At 39.3% G+C, this 22,712-nt stretch overlaps 1 protein-coding gene across 2 annotated transcripts in view; it reads right to left on the minus strand.

Moving 5' to 3' along the window:
• LOC124616124 (kinesin-like protein KIN-7M, chloroplastic) overlaps window positions 1–22,712 on the minus strand; it is a 276,601-nt gene that overhangs the window by 85,199 nt on the left and 168,690 nt on the right. For both annotated transcript variants that reach the window (XM_047144390.1, XM_047144391.1), the window contains one exon: window positions 3,025–3,538. In XM_047144390.1, coding sequence (XP_047000346.1) covers window positions 3,025–3,538 — 514 coding nt within the window. The remainder of the gene's footprint in view (window positions 1–3,024; window positions 3,539–22,712) is intronic.

Below are 22,712 nucleotides of genomic sequence, written 5' to 3' on the forward strand. Positions count from 1 at the left end.
AATAAATCAGTATCCAAAAATGATAAAGCATAAGTCTAAGGAGGGAGGAGGAATCTAATCAGCTAGAGACAATCCAGTAGCACTTTACTTGACTGACAAGTTTTTGGGAAAGAACAGTACTGTGTAAAGAAGATATATGTCAGAGATTCTACAGAGTGTTTTAGTGTCCCATATTCTTATGTGCCCCCCCCCCCCCCCCCCACACACACACACACATATATCCATCCACACATATACAGACACAAGCAGACTGCTTGTGTCTGTATATGTGTGGATGGATATGTGTGTGTGTGCGCGAGTGTATACCCGTCCTTTTTTCCCCGTAAGGTAAGTCTTTCCGCTCCCGGGATTGGAATGACTCCTTACCCTCTCCCTTAAAATCCACTTCCTTTCGTCTTTCCCTCTCCTTCCCTCTTTCCTGATGAGGCAACAGTTTGTTGCGAAAGCTTGAATTTTGTGTGTATGTATGTGTCTGTGTTTCTATTGACCTGCCAGCGCTTTCGTATGGTAAGTCACATCATCTTTGTTTTTAAATATATTTTTCCTGCGTGGAATGTTTCCCTCTATTATATTGATAGCGAAAGCTTGAATTTCGTGTGTGTGAGAGAGAGAGAGAGAGAGAGAGAGAGAGAGAGAGAGAGAGAGAGAGAGAGAGTGTGTGTGTGTAATCATGAACAACATACTAAAAATCCTGACTGGAGGAATGTGAGTGTGGTGTTAAGCGAAGTTAACTTTTTCTGTTTTTTTTTTTTGACTATATTGAAAACCACAGCATCTAGCAAAAACGTTACCAGTACAAAATTAAACTACGTTAGATTTCCTACAAAAAAGATCCTGTTTGCCTTTCCAATAGGACTAAGTTTCCATATTGCAGTTGATGAAAAAATGACAGATTATTAAAATAGTGTTTTAATGACATAAAATTACTGTTTATTATTAAATGAAGTTGGTAAGGAACAAATAGAATAATAAGGGATTAACTTTGTTCTGGGGTGTAACAGTGTGAAAAGGCATGGAGGTGGAGGTTAGAAGCATGAGGGAAGGTAGGTCACTGTTTGGGGGTTATGCATTTTCTTTAATTACAGGTCTGCAAAATGAAGAACGAGCTGGGAATTCCCCATTCTCTCTATCATGTTATATCACAAAAAGCAAATACAGGGTATTTCACAAAGTTACACCAACTCTTTCACACCTCGCCTCATGAATGACTGGCGACAATGTGCACAGGTGCTGCCAATGGGAGAGAGTTTAGTTTCCACAATGTTTGTTATTCTTACATTGAATACTGATATGGGTTGCTAGTAATATGAATGCAGGAAAAGCATATGGACTGGTTCTATGTAAATTTCAGCACACTGTTCCACACTGCCATGGGGGAAACTTGTCTTAGTCATCCTTTATGATGAAGTAGCATTCTTCCAGGAAAGGCGACTTTCTCCAACACAAGCACTGCTCACTTTTCAGTTTACATGCAGACTGTATCTCCCCAGCATTTCCTGTCCACTGATTTTAGTAGACAAAATAACTTCGATGATCTCATGTTTATGTAGTTGACTTATTTTCAGCTTATTAAGTGAGTAATTATTTGCACTTGTAAATTGAGTTTACAAGTAAAACAGGTTTCTGTAAACATTGTCTGAGAAGAGCTTAATTTGTGTGGTGATGTCAATGACCAGTGGCCAACACAGTGCTGGTGAGAAAGGGGTTGGATTTGTTATGTGGCATCTCGCCTTGTGAGAATTTTCACATGATCACAATCCATAAGATATTGTAGACTGCTTCATGTGTGTCTTTCAAAGACATGATGCTGTGTCATGAAGAACATTATGATTGTGAAAGATTAGAAATACAAATAAAGCTGGATACTATTCAGAAGGTAGATTCACTCGAGTAAATTCTGGTACAGATGCAATGTCTATCCTGAAAGTAATCTGTTATGATTTAAATAAAATACTGGTATAGTTATAGGAAATGTATTAGGAAAATCTCTCATTTATGCCTTTGTATTACTTTCCACATAATCACCATTCAGAACTATCATCTGTCTTAACTAAATGATACATTTGTTCTGCATAAAACCCTCTCGTATGAAAATACAGTCTACCTGTGACAGTATTTTGAAGTGATACATGAGGTGTAAAATTGAGATTACAAGGAGGACACTCAAAACTATCAGATTTAACAGTAATAATTGGTAGCATTCATCTGTATTTATGTCCTGCACATAGCTCAACAACACTTGTTTCAAGAGTATCAGGTTGCAAAATTTAGCTCCTGAAGTTAAAATACTAAAAAATTTACCAGTAATAGTAACTGGATCATTCAAGACTCTTGGAGCCCACAGCAGAACAATAAGACATGACCTACTGTAGTGTGTGATGTGAGACAGGACAGCTGCTGTCGTATCAATTTAAATGTAGGAGGAGGACCACAGTCCAATGTTTTTTTTTATTTTATTTTATCTTATGAATGCCAAAATTATTAGTTTTTTGGTGTTTTAACTTTGTGAGCTAGGTTTTACAACCAGAGAAAGAGAGCATTGTCTGTTGAAGCATGTTGCTGAGATACGTATAGGACTGAAAATGGTCGAATGCTACCCACAATTACTATAAAAATGTAACAACCATTACCTCACACCCACGATTTATAATATTAAACTATATTTAAAATGGCACAGTTATTTTTATTTGGTAGGCAGATTCTGGAGGAGCAAAGCTTCACAAAAACAAAAATTTTTGTATTTTCAGAAATGGTCAAGTATCTATGAAAAAGCTGAGACACATGGTCACTTACTTTGACCCCTCTTCCACTGAGCGAAGTTTTAGGGAAATTGGATTATTGCACTTCCCAATTTCTCCCCCTCAGTCTGAGCCTGATTATGGAAATGGACAATAAAATTATTTTCATAGCAGATCTATGTAATGGTTGGTAGTTGTTTTATAATTTCCTTATCTTACAATGTAGCCAGTCACTTGCAACATAAAATCTAACGAAGTAGCTAAATAATGCTGTGTATCAACTTACAGGCTTCTGTTAGTAGCTGGACTTGGCTGACAAGAAACATTTACTCTCTGCATTATAGGCAGTGCACCTGTACAACAGTAGTGGCACACAGCCTGAGAATTTCTTGTGTAGGACTGTTCAGTTTGTGTTGCCTGGTCGAGGCCCGAACCGTGTGCAGCTGCCTGGTCAAGGCCCGAACCGTGTGCAGCTGCCTGGTCAAGGCCCGAACCGTGTGCAGCTGCCTGGTCAAGGCCCGAACCGTGTGCAGTCGAACCGCATGCAGCTGCATGGTCGAGGGCCAAACCGCGTGCAGCTACCTGGCCAAGGCTGGAACTGCTTGCTGTTGCTGCCTGATCAACCTGTTCATCTCTATCACACATGTCATTTTCAAGAGTCTCACATCCACCTCTATTTCTTTCAGAACCTCTCCTGAGATTGACAAAACTGAGTGAAAAGACTTCCTCATCATAAGTAGGTGTTGCTGCCAGTTCATCTGCGTCTAGAAGGTCTCTTTCAAACTCCTCGAATGGGACACCTGAAAAAGATTCACATTAGAAGTGTTGCCTCTCCAATATTATTATATTTTCCTTTTAACTGTACGGTATGTTACATTGCATTTAGGAACTTTCGGGCAACTGAACATGTATCAGTAATTACAGATTTCTGTAGTTGTATACATACATTTGGATGTAGCTGTATTGCGTTTATGTACTGGTGGATATTGTGTGGTATGACTCCTGTAGTTGATAGTATAATTGGTATGATGTCAACTTTATCCTGATGCCATATGTCTTTGACTTCCTCAGCCAGTTGGATGTATTTTTCAATTTTTTCTCCTGTTTTCTTTTGTATATTTGTTGTATTGGGTATGGATATTTCAATTAGTTGTGTTAATTTCTTTTTTTTTTTTTTGGTGAGTATGATGTCAGGTTTGTTATGTGGTGTTGTTTTATCTGTTATAACGGTTCTGTTCCAGTATAATTTGTATTCATCATTCTCCAGTACATTTTGTGGTGTATACTTGTATGTAGGAACGTGTTGTTTTAAAAGTTTATGTTGTAAGGCAAGCTGTTGATGTATTATTTTTGCGACATTGTCATGTCTTCTGGGGTATTCTGTATTTGCTAGTATTGTACATCCGCTTGTGATGTGATCTACTGTTTCTATTTGTTGTTTACAAAGTCTGCATTTATCCGTTGTGGTATTGGGATCTTTAATAATATGCTTGCTGAAATACCTGGTGTTTATTGTTTGATCCTGTATTGCAATCATGAATCCTTCCGTCTCACTGTATATATTGCCTTTTCTTAGCCATGTGTTGGATGCGTCTTGATCGATGTGTGGCTGTGTTAGATGATACGGGTGCTTGCCATGAAGTGTTTTCTTTTTCCAATTTACTTTCTTCGTATCTGTTGATGTTATGCGATCTAAAGGGTTGTAGAAGTGGTTATGAAATTGCAGTGGTGTAGCCGATGTATTTATATGAGTGATTGCCTTGTGTATTTTGCTAGTTTCTGCTCGTTCTAGAAAGAATTTTCTTAAATTGTCTACCTGTCCATAATGTAGGTTTTTTATGTCGATAAATCCCCTTCCTCCTTCCTTTCTGCTTAATGTGAATCTTTCAGTTGCTGAATGTATGTGACGTATTCTATATTTGTGGCATTGTGATCGTGTAAGTGTATTGAGTGCTTCTAGGTCTGTGTTACTCCGTTTCACTACTCCAAATGAGTAGGTCAATATTGATATGGCATAAGTATTTATAGCTTTTGTCTTGTTTCTTGCTGTCAATTCTGTTTTCAGTATTTTTGTTAGTCTTTGTCTATATTTTTCTTTTAGTTCTTCTTTAATATTTGTATTATCTATTCCTATTTTTTGTCTGTATCCTAGATATTTATAGGCATCCGTTTTTTCCATCGCTTCTATGCAGTCGCTGTGGTTATCCAATATGTAATCTTCTTGTTTAGTGTGTTTTCCCTTGACTATGCTATTTTTCTTACATTTGTCTGTTCCAAAAGCCATACTTATATCATTGCTGAATCCTTCTGTTACCTTTAGTAATTGGTTGAGTTGTTGATTTGTTGCTGCCAGTAGTTTTAGATCATCAATGTATAGCACATGTGTGATTTTGTGTGGGTATGTTCCAGTAATATTGTATCCACAATTTGTATTATTTAGCATGTTGGATAGTGGGTTCAGAGCAAGGCAAAACCAGAAAGGACTTAATGAGTCTCCTTGGTATATTCCACGCTTAATCTGTATTGGCTGTGATGTGATATTATTTGAATTTGTTTGGATATTAAGTGTGGTTTTCCAATTTTTCATTACTATGTTTAGGAACTGTATCAATTTAGGATCTACTTTGTATATTTCCAATATTTGTAGTAACCATGAGTGGGGTACACTATCAAAAGCTTTTTGGTAATCAATGTATGCGTAGTGTAGCGACCTTTGTTTAGTTTTAGCTTGATATGTCACCTCTGCATCTATTATCAGTTGCTCTTTACAGCCTCGTGCTCCTTTGCAACAGCCTTTTGTTCTTCATTTATAATTTTGTTCTGTGTTGTATGTGTCATTAATTTCTGTGTAATGACTGAAGTTAAAATTTTGTATATTGTTGGTAGGCATGTTATGGGGCGATATTTAGCTGGGTTTGCTTGATCTTTAGGTTTCAGATATGTTATTCCGTGTGTAAGTGTATCAGGGAATGTGTATGGGTCTGCAATGTAACTGTTAAATAATTTAGTTAGATGTGAATGTGTTGAGGTGAACTTCTTTAACCAGAAATTTGCTGTTTTATCATTTCCAGGGGCTTTCCAATTGTGAGTAGAATTAATTGCTTGGGTGACTTCATGTTGCAAAATTATCACTTCAGGCATTTGTGGTATCATCTTGTATGTGTCTGTTTCTGCTTGTATCCATCGTGCATGCCTGTTATTTTGTACCGGGTTTGACCATATGTTGCTCCAGAAGTGTTCCATGTCTGTTATGTTTGGTGGATTGTTTATTTTAATGTGTGTGTTATCTATTGTCTGGTAAAATTTCTTTTCGTTTGTGTTGAATGTTTGGTTTTGTTTCCTTCTATTTTCACTTTTTTTGTATCGTCTGAGTCGTTTGGCTAATGCTTGTAATTTCTGCTTCTTTTCGTCTAATTGCTCTGTCGCACCTTGTTGTGAGATTTTACCTAACCTTTTTCGTTTTTTTTCCGAGATTTCATTTCTTATAAATTGTGTTAGCTGTCCGATGTCTCTTCTCAGTTTTTCTATTTTGATCTGTAGCCTGTGTTGCCATGCTGGTTTTGTGGGTTTCTTCTGTGTGTTGGTAGGTTCTGATCTCTGCCTAGTGTGTATATTTAGTGTAGTGAGTGCTCCTATATAAACCAGTAGTTGTAACTCTTCCATAGTTGTGTTTTCATTTATTTTGTTGTGTATGATTGTGTTGATAGTTTTTATTGTTGTTTCGACTTGTGGGTTATTTGGTGGTCTATGCAAGAATGGTCTAATGTCTGTATTTGTGTCTTTGTATTCTATATATGTTAGCTGAAATTTTTCTTCTATATCTAACATCTGTGTCATTTCGCGTTCTAATTGTGCTTGTTCTGGTGGCTGTCTTAAGATTTCGTTTTCCTCTGATTGTTTAATTGGTGCGTGTTGTTCTTTGTTTGTTTGCTCCGGGATGTTTGAGTCCATTACTGTATTTTCTTCTTCTTTTGATTGCACATTATTTTGTTCCAGTATTTGTTGTACTTGTTGTTTGATGTTTTCTAATTCTGACTGGGGTATCCTGTTATTTTTTATTATTACACGGATATGATCAGCTAGTCGTCGTTCTGTTAAAAATTTTAATTCTGGGTATCTGGTAATAAATGTTGTGTATACTTGTGATCTGTATCCAGTTGTGTTGGTTCCTAGGTTTGTTGCTTGGTAATAACAGAACATGAGGTGTCAATTAACTTCATCTGACCATCTCATCCTCTGTCTTTGTTTTCCTTCTAGGGTGGTTGCAGGAAGCATATCCTGCAAAACACCTCTATTTGGATTTAAATCATCTTCCAGATGGCTAGCAGTGTCGTTACCATTGTGGGCGGGCATAGGGTTCAAGCGTCGTCCCCGACCATGACGGCGCTTGTCCGAGGCTTCTTTAGTTCTGTCCTGAACCAACTAATCACACTAAAAGGGGGGGTTAGCCCTATTAGTGGTTTGTTCTTTTCGTCGCCTTTTACGACTGGCAGAACATACCGGAGGCCTATTCTTTTCCCGGGCCTCCACAGGGACTATTATTATTATTATTATTGTAGTAGTAGTAGTTTAGTCTGACATGTAAGGACCATGATTGGTTTAAACCTTTATAACAAATGCATATTTCACAAACATTTTTTCCATTTAAGCCAGATATTTTTCCGTCGGTTCACTGTGTCTAGTGCATTGTTTGACCATTTGGCATCAATTTTTCTTAAAAATGCAAAATGTTACTATGGCCATCCTGCAGATGGTTCAGTTCTGTGTTGTCTTCTAGTTGTACACCTATTTCCTCAAGAACTGCTTTGGTATTCATGTAACCGGATATTCTCATTTTCAGTCTCAAATTAACACTTTCGCTGCAGCGTCACAACAAGCCACGAGCCAGTGCAGCTAACGCTTGTAAGCATCCACGCTCACTGTCGTATTACTCAGTCTAGTTGCAGCGTCTAAGCTTGTATCAAAGCGTGTAAACTTTTGTTTTGTGTGGTCAGTTATCGAACGCAGTTAGTGGACCTTCCAATGTGAAAACGAGCAGGAAAAGAGTTTCGCTTATTAATTACTACACATCCGGGCATCCCCTGGGCGTTTGTGTTAAAAGTAGATGGTTAATTCTCTCACATCAGGAGCATACATGCTATTAAATTGACAACCTCTATCACAGTGAATCTTAAAAATGCGCATTTGAAGTAAATATAATTTCAAATGAATCCAGTTTCATTTTTCCTTTCCTTCCCTCTTAAGAATATGCGTTTTGGAATCCAAATTGTATTTTTTGTTACATTATCAACAAATCACGAACATTTGAATGACGCCTGTGACCCCAACAGGTGTCAGATAGCAAACAGACTTTAAAACATGACCACAATACAGTCGAAGCTTATTTGAAGTAATGCATCTAAGGTGTCATATTAAGTCAGCATAGAACATGATCCTACAGATCTTACAAAGTCTTGACGTCAGCCTGTAGCTCAGGTGTGGTTAGGAGCGTCGGCTCCGAGCCGTACCTGCCGTTTCAGTGTGTTACCGGCCCGCACTCGCAATTGCCGGGCCGCACTGGGGAGTTGCACGCCTGCACCGATGCCGCAGCGAAAGTGTTGAACATGTTGAAGTGTTTTTGTAGATTTGCAGTCATTCATTCATTCAGTCAGTCATTCATTCATTCATTCACTCATTCAGTCATTCATTCAATCTTTGCAAAAAGTTGAAAAACCCAACTGTCTATATATGGTGCTCATATTTTGTTTCTCTTTTAGAATACATTTCTTCTGCATACAGATCATGTTTTTATGATTAATACTGTATGTTTCGAGAGATTGTCCTGTATCTCCTCTAACAGACTTTAAGAGAGTATAAATACTTTATCACAGCTGCAGAAAACAAACCAATCATGATATTCAATTTAAGGTCAATTAATACTGGACATCACATCATGGAAAGCAGCATCCAATTCAATTGTGGTTGTATCACTTTGCAATATACAGAAATACCACAGCACACTATTATGTCCAGTACTGTACAGTTAATCTCCTCCACAATGTAAACACTCTCAGCAGCGATGAACTGGCAATGGCAGAACTTACTACAAGAGATAGTAAAACTATCGACATTCTTACAGGTGGAACAGTAAATTCTACATACCGTAGAAAACTGAAAGAATGAAAAATGTGCTACGCAAATATTTTAAAATTCAAAAGGACGTTTGTGCGCTTCAGAAAATATATAAAAACATAGCGAACTGGTTTTAGGAAGCAGGATATGCTGCTCTATTACTGGACTTTTTCATGTCAGTTTATTTCAGACAAGAAAGTAGAAAACTATAGTGTGTGAGTGTGTGTGTGTGTGTGGGGGGGGGGGGGGGGGGGGGGGGGGGGGGGGGCGCACGCGCGCGCGCGCAAAAGACCACAGGCAAGAAATTCTAAGCATTTTTTTTTAAATTTTTTTTTTCCAGAGGTCCCTCACTGACATCCGACAATGCTCAGAGTTGTTCCAAGTGATGAATGCCACCATATGAAGCACACTATGAAACGTTTTAAGTGACTTATTCCATTTGTGTCAGATCACACAGTTCTTTCACCAACTACGCCAAAACAGACAAGGTGAAGAATCAAGACAAGTTGTTCCTCAAAGTTACAAATTTTCACACGCTAACTTTAGAACAACTTTCAGTTTTCATATGAGCAAGTACCTAGGTATTAAATTGCAACATATATTATCTATTGCTCTAATCATTTACAAACAGCTTGTTGCCTTCTCCCTGTTGCCTTGCATCTCTGGGGTTTTCCCATTTATTAGTGGTATCTCATTATTACTATTACATCATAAATACAAAACAAGTTTGGTACTGAGTAATTCACACAGGTAAAATAACACACATGCACACAATTGGACAAATTCAAAACCATTATTATTATTATTATTATTAGCGTCTGCACGTAAATGACAGTCTACATGTCTCTGTATGAGCCCCAATTTTTCACATCTTATCTTCGTGGTCCTTATGCTCAATGTATGTTGGCGGCAATAGAATAATTTGGTGGTCAGCTTCAAATGCAGGTTCTCTAAGTTTTCTCAATAGTGCTTCTCAAAAAGAATGTAGCCTTCCTTCCAGGGATTCCCATCTGAGTTCTGAAGTGTCTTCATATCATTTCTATGTTGTTCGAACATACTGGTAATAAATCTAGCAGCCTGCCCCTGAATTACTTCAAATGTCTTCCTTCAATCTGACCTGGTACGGATCCCAAACGCTTGAGCAGTACGCAGAATAGGTCACACTTGTTTTCTGTATGCAGTCTCTTTTACAAATGAGCCACTCTTTCCTAAACTTCTCCCAATAAATCTAAGTCAACCATATGTCTTCCCTACCACAATTCTCACATGCTTGCTCCATCTCATATTGCTTTGCAACATAATGTCCAAATATTTAAAAGACTTGACTGTAATACTGTATATGAACATTACAGGTTTGATCTTCCTACTTGTACTCATTAGCTTACATTTTCCACATTTAGGGCTAGCTGCCAGTCATCACACCAACTGGAAATTTTGTCCGAGACATTTTGTATCTTCCTACAGTCACTCAACTTCCACGACTTACCTTACACCACAGCATCATCGGCAAACAACCGCAGATTGCTGCTCACCCTGTCCACCAAATCATTATTCAGTGAAGATGATACATTGATTTGGAAGGGTGATCCACACAGTGTAAATTTGTGAAGCAGCCACTGAAGTGTAGCACAGTGTGCACAACCACCTTCTACGTATTTTATAATACCTTAAATCTAATCACCCTAGACACTCCATTTGTGTTAGTTTCTGTGCTCCCATAGAAATCATCTACTCCAGCCCATGGGCACTAGGGTGGCAGTTAGCTATCTGTAATGTCTTTGAAATTTAGTACTTCGCTTCCCCCACTTTTGTTCCAATGGGGACAAAAGGGGGTTCTGTGAAAAAAGTCACCCCAATCTAACAAATTCTAGGCCATCCTCAAATGTCTCTAAATCACAACATGACATCCACAACATTATTTCTGTTAAAATGCACTGTATTCTTCTTATGTAAACTGTGTCCTTGTCTTCCAAGAGAGTAACGTATGTGACACATTCAAGGAAACCCAGCAGTTGTTTAAAACCATTTTGAATTGTTACAAGTCCTGGCAATGGCAAGGAAAGCGTTTCTGAAGAAGAGAAATTTGTTAACATTGAGTATAGATATAAGTGTCAAGAAGTCATTTCTGAAAGTATTTGTATGGAGTGTAGCCATGCATGGAAGTGAAACAAGGACGATAAACAGTTTGGACAAGAAGAGAATTGAAGCTTTCGAAATGTGGTGCTACAGAAGAATGCTGAAGATTAGATGGGTAGATCACATAACTAATGAGGAGGTATTAAATAGAATTGGGGAGAAGAGGAGTTTGTGGCACAACTTGACTAGAAGAAGGATCGGTTGGTAGGACATGTTCTGAGGCATCGAGGGACCACCAATTTAGTACTGGAGGGCAAAAATCGTAGAGGGAGACCAAGAGATGAATACACTAAGCAGATTCAGAAGGATGTAGGTTGCAGTAGGTACTGGGAGATGAAGAAACATGCACAGGATAGAGTAGCATGGAGAGCTGCATCAAACCAGTCTCTGGACTGGAGACCACAACAACAACAACAACAACAACAACTGAAAAGTTAATTCAAGGAATGAAAAAACCAAAACAAAAAATTTAAGAAACATTAAGTTTGTGTTTGATAATGCACACGTTTTTAAATTGAGAAACATTTTCATTTAAAAAAATCATTTTACAACATTCACTTCTGTAGAATCAAAGATTATTTGATTGTAACAACAATGAACTTACTTTAGTTTTTAATGAGTTTGACACCTCTTCCTGTAATAGCACTCATAATCATCTCCTCAAGTTTTTGAACTGCACTTTTGTACTAGGGGTCACCTTTCCACCGCTAAGGGTCTTTGTGGAGAAAACCTCATGAAAAAAGTTTTCATAACAGTTGTTACAATAGATGAAAATTCAGTATTCATAAAAGAAGAAAAATCATTTTTGTACACGAAGTACCTTCTCACTTAATTTTTCTTCTCTTCCTCTTTTTCAGCCTGTCCTAATTCCAAGATAGCTTGTGCTATATTTGCCTTGACCTTTGTTCGAATATTGTCATCAAACAAAACAACAGCCACAGTTTCTGGAGCTAAGTACTAGAGGTGACTTGATAACCTTTTTCAATTGCTGTATTAATTACTGGACCAAAATCTTGATAATTTATCAGTTGACTTATGAATAGGAAACCATAGTAAGGTGGCATAATTGCTAAACCAGGCTTGGGTATACACGCATACAAAAAAAAATACACTTAGGTGACAAAAGTTATCAGGTCGGATCACCTTTCGCCCCATGCAGTGCAGCAACTCAACATGGCATAAAGTCAACAAGCCATTGTTAAGTCCCCTGCAGAAATACTGAGCCATGCTGCCTCTATAACTGTCCATAATTGTAAAAATGTTGGCAGTGCAGAATTTTGTGCCTGAACTGACCTATCATATAACTCCCATAAATGTTTGATGGGATTCACTTCAGACAATCTGGGTGGCCAAATCATTCACTCGGACTGACCAGAATATCTTCACACCAATTACAAACAATTGCGGCCTAGTGACATGGCACACTGCTAACCATAAAAATTCCTTTGCTTTTTTGGGAACATGAAGTCTATGAATGGTTGCAAATCGTCTCCAGGAAACCAAACAAACATTTCCACCCAATGATTGGTTCAATCAGACTAGAGGACCAAGTCGATTCCATGTCAACAAAGCCTGCACCGTTATGGAGCTACCATCAGCTTGCTCATTGCCTTGTTGACAACTTATGTCCATGGCTTCGTGCAGGTCTGCGCCACATTCAATCCCTACCATCAGCTGATACCAGCTGAAATTGGGACTCATCTGATCAGACCAAAATTTTCTAGTCATCTAGGGACCAACCAACATGGTCACGAGCCCAGGAGAGACACTGCAGGCAATATAATACTGTTAGCAAAGTCTCTTGTGTCAGTCGTCTGTTGGCATAGCCTGTTAACGCCAAATGTCGCCACACTGTCTTAAGGGATAAGTTCATTGTACGCATCACATTTATTTCTGCAGTTATTTCATGCAGCATTGCATGTCTGTTAGCATTTACAACTCTATGGAAACACCGCTGCTCTCTATTGTTAAGTGAAGGCTGTCGGCCACTGTGTTGTCCGTAGTAACAGATACTGCCTGATATTTGGTGTTCTTGGCATACTATTAACGCTGTGGATCACAGGATATTGAATTCCTTAATTTCCGAAGTGGAATGTTCCATGCATCTAGATCCAACTACTGTTCCTCATTCAAAGTCTTAAGTCTATTGTTTTCGACCAAGTTACTCTGCATTTCTTCTAAAATACTACATCCAGGCCAAAACTTCAGTTAGTCAAAACAAGTCCACAACAACAATTTCAAAACTGTGACAGTAAGGGAGATACTGTAGGTTGTGACTGAACTATTTTTCTAGATTTGTGTAACTTCCATTTACTCCACGTGTTTTGCTTGCTGTCACATCACAGCAAATTGCCTGAATTGTAACAGCTAAACCCCACTTCTCTACTGACTGGAAACAGCCACGCTTGATCTTCTGCAGAATATGTTGGGATTTCAGGGACCCCCTGCAGTTGTTCCTCGCCTTGTCAGGTCAGTAATACTGCCAGTCTACCGTATTTACTCGAATCTAAGCCACACCTGAAATTAGAGACTCTAAATTCAAGGCGAGAGAAATGTTTTAGACCGCACCTCCAAATCGAAACAAAGTTGGTCCATTGCTTTGATAAAAGCCGTTCTCTTTGTTATAGGTGTTTACGTTACTCTAAGCTGAAAATGCATTATTGTACTGTGTCATGCATTGTTTGTCGAATTCTGATAATGAGTGTTTACTCGTAGTGGCGTTGGGGCAACTGTGGTGAGACCTATGCCTACTTCGGTGGCCTTGGAATCACATGGAACCCCTGATGTCGCTGCGTCTTCCGGCAGTGAGCATCTTACTGGTCAGCCATCACTCCAGGGTGAATGTCGGACAGTGGTGGGCTCGCGTGTGCCTGGCCGAAAGGCAAAGGTGGGATCTGGCCGCGTGGCAGCTGCCTTACCCCTTTCCAACAGGTACGGGGTGCTTCCTAGTGGTGATGACATCGTTTCCGAGCCACCACAGGATGCCTCGCCTGTTGGGCCAGTGGCCGATTCTCCAGCAAGGTCCCGACAGTCACAGAGGGCGGGCCTATTAGTTATAGGGAGCTCCAACGTTAGGCGGGTTATGGAGCCCCTCAGGAAAATAGCGGGTAGGTCGGGGAAGAATGCCAGTGTGCACTCGGTGTGCTTGCCGGGGGGTCTCGTCCGTAATGTGGAGGAGGCCCTTCCGGCAGCTATTGAACGCACTGGGTGTGACCGGCTGCAGATAGTAGCACATGTCGGAACGAATGACGCCTGCCGCTTGGGTTCTGAGGCCATCCTTGGTTCCTTCCGGCGGCTGGCTGATTTGGTGAAGACAACCAGCATCGCACGCGGAGTGCAAGCTGAGCTTAATATCTGCAGCATAGTGCCCAGAGTCGATCGCGGTCCTCTGGTTTGGAGCCATGTGGAGGGTCTAAACCAGAGGCTCAGACGACTCTGCGACTATAATGGTTGCAAATTCATCGACCTCCGTTATTGGGTGGAGAACTGTAGGGCCCCCCTAGACAGGTCAGGCGTGCACTACACACCGGAAGCAGCTACTAGGGTAGCAGAGTACGTGTGGTGTGCACACGGGGGTTTTTTAGGTTAGAGGGACCCCCCCTTGGGCGAAACGATAAAATACCTGACGGCTTACCAGAGAGGACATTATCATCGTTGATAAAGAACGTCCGTCCTCAGAGACCAAAAACAGGAAAAGTTAACGTAATATTGGTAAACTGCAGGAGTATCCAGGGCAAGGTTCCTGAATTAGTATCTCTTATTGAAGGAAATAGTGCGCATATAGTATTAGGAACGGAAAGTTGGTTAAAACCGGAAGTGAACAGTAACGAAATCCTAGACACAGAATGGAATATATACCGCAAGGATAGGATAAACGCCAATGGTGGAGGAGTATTTATAGCAGTAAAGAATTCAATAATATCCAGTGAAGTTATTAGCGAATGCGAATGTGAAATAATCTGGGTTAAGTTAAGTATCAAAGGTGGGTCAGATATGATAGTCGGATGCTTCTATAGACCACCTGCATCAGCAACCGTAGTAGTTGAGCGCCTCAGAGAGAACCTGCAGAACGTCGTGAAGAAGTTTCGTGATCATACTATTGTAATAGGGGGAGACTTCAGTCTACCAGGTATAGAATGGGATAGTCACACAATCAGAACTGGAGCCAGGGACAGAGACTCTTGTGACATTATCCTGACTGCCTTGTCCGAGAATTACTTCGAGCAGATAGTTAGAGAACCAACTCGTGAAGCTAACGTTTTAGACCTCATAGCAACAAATAGACCGGAACTTTTCGACTCCGTGAATGTAGAAGAGGGTATCAGTGATCATAAGTCAGTGGTTGCATCAATGACTACAAGTGTAATAAGAAATGCCAAGAAAGGAAGGAAAATATATTTGCTTAACAAGAGTGATAGGGCACAAATCGCAGAATATCTGAGTGACCACCATCAAACGTTCATTTCTGAGGAAGAGGATGTGGAACAAAAATGGAAAAAATTCAGAAACATCGTCCAGTACGCCTTAGATAAGTTCGTACCGACTAAGGTCCAAAGCGAGGGGAAAGATCCACCATGGTATAACAATCATGTACGAAAGGTACTACGGAAACAAAGAAAGCTTCATCATAGGTTTAAGAGTAGTCGAATCATAGCTGATAAGGAAAAGCTGAACGAAGTGAAAAAGAGCGTAAAGAGAGCAATGAGAGAAGCATTCAACGAATTCGAACATAAAACATTGGCAAACAATCTAAACAAGAACCCTAAAAAGTTTTGGTCATACGTAAAATCGGTAAGCGGATCTAAATCCCCTATTCAGTCACTCGTTGACAACGATGGCACCGAAACAGAGGACGACCGAAGAAAGGCAGAAATACTGAATTCAGTGTTCCGAAACTGTTTCACTGCGGAAAATCGTAACACGGTCCCTGACTTCAGCCGTCGCACGGACGCCAAAATGGAAAATATTGAAATAAACGATATCGGAATTGAAAAACAACTGCTATCACTTAGTAGCGGAAAAGCATCCGGACCAGACGAGATACCCTTAAGATTCTACAGTGATTATGCTAAAGAACTTGCCCCCTTTCTATCAGCAATTTATCGTAGATCGCTGGAAGAACGTAAAGTACCTAGCGACTGGAAGAAAGCGCAGGTCGTTCCCATTTTCAAGAAGGGTCATAAATCAGATGCGAATAATTATAGGCCTATTTCGCTTACATCAATCTGTTGTAGAATAATGGAACATGTTTTGTGTTCTCGTATTATGACGTTCTTAGATAATACAAATCTCCTTCATCATACCCAACATGGATTCCGCAAACAGAGATCATGTGAAACTCAGCTCGCCCTATTTGCCCAAGAAATTCACAGTGCCGTAGACACTGGCGAGCAGATTGATGCCGTATTCCTGGACTTCAGGAAGGCATTTGATACGGTTCCGCAATTACGTTTAGTGAAAAAAATACGAGCTTATGGAATATCGGACCAGGTTTGTGATTGGATTCAGGATTTCCTAGATGAAAGAACACAACATGTCATTCTTAACGGTTCAAAATCTGCAGATGTAGAGGTAATTTCGGGAGTACCGCAGGGAAGCGTGATAGGACCTTTATTGTTTACAATATACATAAATGACTTAGTTGACAACATCGGTAGCTCCGTGAGGCTATTTGCAGATGACACAGTTGTCTACAAGAAAGTAGCAACATCAGAAGACTCGTACGTACTCCAGGAGGACCTGCAGAGGATTAATGCATGGTGCGACAGCTGGCAGCTTTCCCTAAACGTAGATAAATGTAATATAATGCGCATACATAGGGGCAGAAATCCATTCCAGTACGATTATGCCATAGGTGGTAAATCATTGGAAGCGGTAACGACCGTAACATACTTAGGAGTTACTATCCGGAGCGATCTGAAGTGGAATGATCACATAAAACAAATAGTGGGAAAAGCAGGCGCCAGGTTGAGATTCATAGGAAGAATTCTAAGAAAATGTGACTCATCGACGAAAGAAGTAGCTTACAAAACGCTTGTTCGTCCGATTCTTGAGGATTGCTCATCAGTATGGGACCCTTACCAGGTTGGATTAATAGAAGAGATAGACATGATCCAGCGAAAAGCAGTGCGATTCGTCATGGGGACATTTAGTCAGCGCGAGAGCGTTACGGAGATGCTGAACAAGCTCCAGTGGCGGACACTTCAAGAAAGGCGTTACGCAATACGGAGAGGTTTATTATCGAAATTACGAGAGAGCACATTCCGGGAAGAGATGGGCAACATATTACTACCGCCCACATATATCTCGCGTAATGATCACAACGAAAAGATCCGAGAAATTAGAGCAAATACGGAGACTTACAAGCAGTCGTTCTTCCCACGCACAATTCGTGAATGGAACAGGGAAGGGGGGATCAGATAGTGGTACAATAAGTACCCTCCGCCACACACCGTAAGGTGGCTCGCGGAGTATAGATGTAGATGTAGATGTAGATGTAGACCTGTCGCCGCTTGCGACATGGCTTGCTTTTGTGCGCACTATCGCCACTTACAATTTAAAAAATGGAGGAATTGTCTCATTAGCAAAACAATGGCAAGAGACTGCTATTTGTTGTTACTTACACTGCTGCTTTCTTTGATAATGATCAACAAGAACCAAATAATAGACCGTGTATGATAGAAGATGTTCTGAACGAGAGTTTAGCAAAAATTTTTCTCCCTATGAAAATCTTTGCAAACGCCTCTTTAGTACATTACATTCTGCACAGAAATTAGAGTCATCTTAGGTTTATAAATCTAGTCAGTTGCTGTACTTCATTTCTGACAATATCACTATTTAGCATAAGAATAATACGAATATGAACATGACACGATACGTATATTCTTCCGCATTTGCTGTTGTCTCACTCAAGTTTCGTAGTTTATTAGGCAGAAAGTATTTAAATGAGATAGCAGCAAACACGAAAAAAGAATACACGGCAAAATGTTTATATTCGTATTATTCTTATGGTGAAGATAATGTTAGACTGTGGTAATACTGCATGTGATTCACATTTCATCAGGTTCCTATTAGCAACCATCTCTTCTCACAGGTAGGAAAAAATTCAGAACGTAGAGTTGGCCATATTGACAAACATCCCAAACAGTCTTGCCAGTCGGATTTTCGTAGTACATTGAAATTCTGCTACATTGGAAGATGAACAATACAGAATTTGTATTTACTTCGTTGGATAATGTATGAAAATGCAGTGGTCGCAACTCGGGGCGGAGAAAAGAAACTCTTCTTCCACCCCCACCCCCTTTTTTTTTTAGGACGCAGAGGTTTTGGCGCCAGTATTTTATCTTTGTGCCTACAAAGCGTGCCTGTGTAGCGCTACATATATGCGACGGCAGAAGTTAGTTTTGGCGGCACCTACCAACACTTTTCAGAACTTCCGTTTGCTTTGCACTCGATTCTAAGCCACAGGCGGTTTTTTGGATTAAAAAGACCGGAAAAAAAGTGCGGCTTAGATTCGAGTAAATACGGTAGCAGCAAACACGAAAGAATACATGGCATAATGCTTACATTCTTATTATTCTTATGGTGAAGAGGAAACTGCATGTGATTGACGATTCATGGAAGTTCCTATTAGCAACCATCTCTTGTCACAAGTAGGAAAAAATTCAGAACATGGATTTGGCCATATTGACATACATCCCAAACAGTCTTGCCAGTCGGATTTTCATACATTTTTAGTGATGACTTCAAATAAAGTGTGTGTTGTTGTCTTCAGTCCGTAGACTGGTTTGATGCAGCTCTCCATGCTTTTCGATCTTGTGCAATGCAGAGTAGGAACACTTACAAAATAAGAATGAAAATAATTTAGAAATTAAACGCTGAAATTTAAAACAAAATTTTATTAGGTTTGTAATACACATCTTATATGAAATTTTTAAAATATCAGTCATGGTTCTGAATCACTATCACTCGATTCTTTGTTTCTCATTTCTTCATACAGAGCACTGTCCTCTGTACCATTTAGTGCATTGGATATCTAACATTTATAAAATGGTTTTTGCACAGTCTGGTTTGGAACACACTTCCATGCATCATAAATCCATTGGCACAATTGCGACAAACTTGCGCGTTTTACACATCTGTGTACATACATTTAAGCTTGTCCTTAAATGGTTTATTCAAACAGGCACCAAGTGGTTGCAGAATTGACATCGTCCCACCTGGAATTACTGGCAAGTCCATTTTGATTTCCTCTAATTTTAGTTTTACTGCAGGTGTTACTGACGTAAGAACACTTATGTCTTTCTTTCCTTTGACATCAACCATATAATTTGACGTCATGTCAAAATATACGGAGTTTGGTCAGCATTTCCTATCTGACCAAGAAGGTACTGCTTTTCTGTGCGCTGCGTAATTATGAAGCACTGAAATTCCACAAATTTTTCTTCATAATTTTTTGGCAGCTTCTGTGCAAGTGAAGTTCACGTCTGAAGTGAAAAACCTCAGCGCGTCACAAACAGATCAATCCAGCTGCAACTAGCCTTAAAATTTTCCATTTTCTGCTCTCTAGCAATTTCATGTGCCTTAATTTTTAAAATTTCGGCATTCACAGGCAGGAATTTCTGACGAAGCTCCTTAACAAATTCATTTAAAATCACTTTTAGTGCATGATATTGGCCACACTTTGGCCCACTAAATGCTTTTCTTCTACTTGAACATTCAAATAATTTGTCTCTCTGCAGTCACCATCGCCAGATGTAGCTCTCATCAATCCCGTATCACAGACCTGCACCACGAATTGAACTTTGTTCCGTAAAAGAAATAACTCCCCTCTTGATTTTGGCACTATAAAAGTGCTTATTATGATTCAAAATTCCACGAAGCAATAGGTGATGCTACGTGAAATCTCAATAAGCCCCAGCGTATCACCTCGTGCAACAATCCTAAAGCCTTGTGCATTGTTGGTATTTTTGTGTAACGAAATTTATTTTTGCTGCTACATTCGAAGATGAACAATATGGAATTTCTATTTACTTTGTTGGATAATGTATGAAAATGCAGTGGTCGAAACTCGGGGTGGAGAAAAAGCTCATCTTCTACCTTTTTTTTATTTTAGTTTATTTACTGATGCAGAGGTTTTGGCGCCATTATTTATCTTTGTGCCTGCAAAGCATGCCTGTGTAGCACTACATATATTCGACGGCAGATGTTAGTTGTGGTGACACCTACCAACATTTTTCAGAACTTCTATTTACTTTGCACTCGATTCTAAGCCGCAGGCGGTTTTTTGGATTACAAAAACCAGAAAAAAAGTGCAGCTTAGATTTGAGTAAATACGGTATCTTTTCAACACGTCTGAGCACTGGGAGCGTTTTTCCGTCCCTGTGCAACACTAATTCTTGGCAATCTTTTAGGTTAAATTTGTGCTCAATTTCTGCATACCTCATTTCTTTAATTTCTTTTCTGAAATGTTGAAAAGCAGTTTGATTTGTAACCAGGTTTTCAGATTCAAGTCCTAAAGTTTCTGCAGCAGCTATTACTATGTAAACCCCATTTCTATCACTAATTTTGCAGCTATCAAAAACTTCAGAGAGAAGGGGAGTAAAAAAACTGCTGCTGAATGATGGGAGGAATTTTCACTGTCATTACCGTACTACTGTCACTTCTGTGCCTTCTTGATGATGCTGAACTCTCAGTTCCATTTCTTCATACATTCTTTTTCTTCTGGTAATTTGTACTCCAGTTTGTTTTTGTGCATTTCCTTCCTTGCGTTTTAATTTATGATCAGTACCAGAGACAAAGCCACGCCATCTGTTTTGGTGCTGAAGTGTTAAAAGATTGCTTATCTTTTTCATTTTTCATCTGCCCCAAAGCATCAGAGTGAGCTATGTGAAAGGGATCATTCATGTTTTCTACATAAAACTCTCTTCTTTTTCTTTGCCTTAAGTTCTTGTCAAATTTGTCATACAGACTGAGTAACTTTTCAAAGTAGTGGTCTGTTCTTCTAGAAGGAATTTGTGCTTATTACCAAAAAATAGGAACTTCCTGAACTGCATATAGTGCATCTTGACTCGTCGTTAGATTTACAACTTGTACATTGTAGAAGAAAACACTTAGTACTTGCTTGTTTGAAGGTAGTTTGGCTACAATAATTTATGGGACTGGAGCCAACATGAGAGAGACTGAAGTCTCTTTTTAACATCCGTGATGAGGAACGTGAAGAAGTCTTTGCCATTTTTGTCTGCTCATCTTGTTCACTGTATTCCTCAAGATGATGATTTTTTCATGTTGTATTAAAAAAAAAAAGATAAATAAACTGCAAAATTTGGCCATTTTTCTTTGACAAGCAACTGACCAGTGACCACAATTCCCAAACGAATGTCATTCTGTTAAGAACTGTCTGAATACAAAATCAGATAACCCAAACAGTTCACAAAAGCACAGTTGCAAAGGTTGGAATATTACATTTTGCTAATACTGTAACAATTAACTACCACAATATTTATTTTAATAAGACACATTACTCACTCACCTTGCATCAAATATATAGGAAACACAAACAGTAACACAGCAGATAGTAACAGCCAACTACGGCCACAAAACTCTCTGCCACTACCACAGTAGTTGTCTGGTTTTAAGAATTAGCCACTAGCCTACAGCATTCTCCAAATCTATGAAAGAAAGCTGCTACTTTTATTGCCATCTGATTACTACAGCCATCTATACCTACACTTTTAATGTTTACCATTAATATAAATATAGTATTTATTATATATTACAATATTAGGATTAAAGTCTTAATACTGGGTTGGCAAAAATAGATATATCTAATAATACTTTATTCAGTAGCACCACCAACAGTGGGCAGACTAGTAACAGTAGCAGCAGTAGTGGTAGTGGTAGTAGTAGTAGTAGCAGTAGCAGCAGCAGTTGTTGTTACTGTTATTATAATAATAATAATAATAATAATAATAATAGGGCTAACCCCCCCCTTTTAGTGTGATTAGTTGGTTCAGGACAGAACTAAAGAAGCCTCGGACAAGCGCCGTCATGGTCGGGGACGACGCTTGAACCCTATGCCCGCCCACAATGGTAACGACACTGCTAGCCATCTGGAAGATGATTTAAATCCAAATAGAGGTGTTTTGCAGGATATGCTTCCTGCAACCACCCTAGAAGGAAAACAAAGACAGAGGATGAGATGGTCAGATGAAGTTAATTGACACCTCATGTTCTGTTATTACCAAGCAACAAACCTAGGAACCAACACAACTGGATACAGATCACAAGTATACACAACATTTATTACCAGATACCCAGAATTAAAATTTTTAACAGAACGACGACTAGCTGATCATATCCGTGTAATAATAAAAAATAACAGGATACCCCAGTCAGAATTAGAAAACATCAAACAACAAGTACAACAAATACTGGAACAAAATAATGTGCAATCAAAAGAAGAAGAAAATACAGTAATGGACTCAAACATCCCGGAGCAAACAAACAAAGAACAACACGCACCAATTAAACAATCAGAGGAAAACGAAATCTTAAGACAGCCACCAGAACAAGCACAATTAGAACGCGAAATGACACAGATGTTAGATATAGAAGAAAAATTTCAGCTAACATATATAGAATACAAAGACACAAATACAGACATTAGACCATTCTTGCATAGACCACCAAATAACCCACAAGTCGAAACAACAATAAAAACTATCA

Source organism: Schistocerca americana, chromosome 5, assembly GCF_021461395.2.
Source record: "Schistocerca americana isolate TAMUIC-IGC-003095 chromosome 5, iqSchAmer2.1, whole genome shotgun sequence".
In the NCBI taxonomy this organism is placed as follows: Eukaryota; Metazoa; Arthropoda; class Insecta; order Orthoptera; family Acrididae; genus Schistocerca; species Schistocerca americana.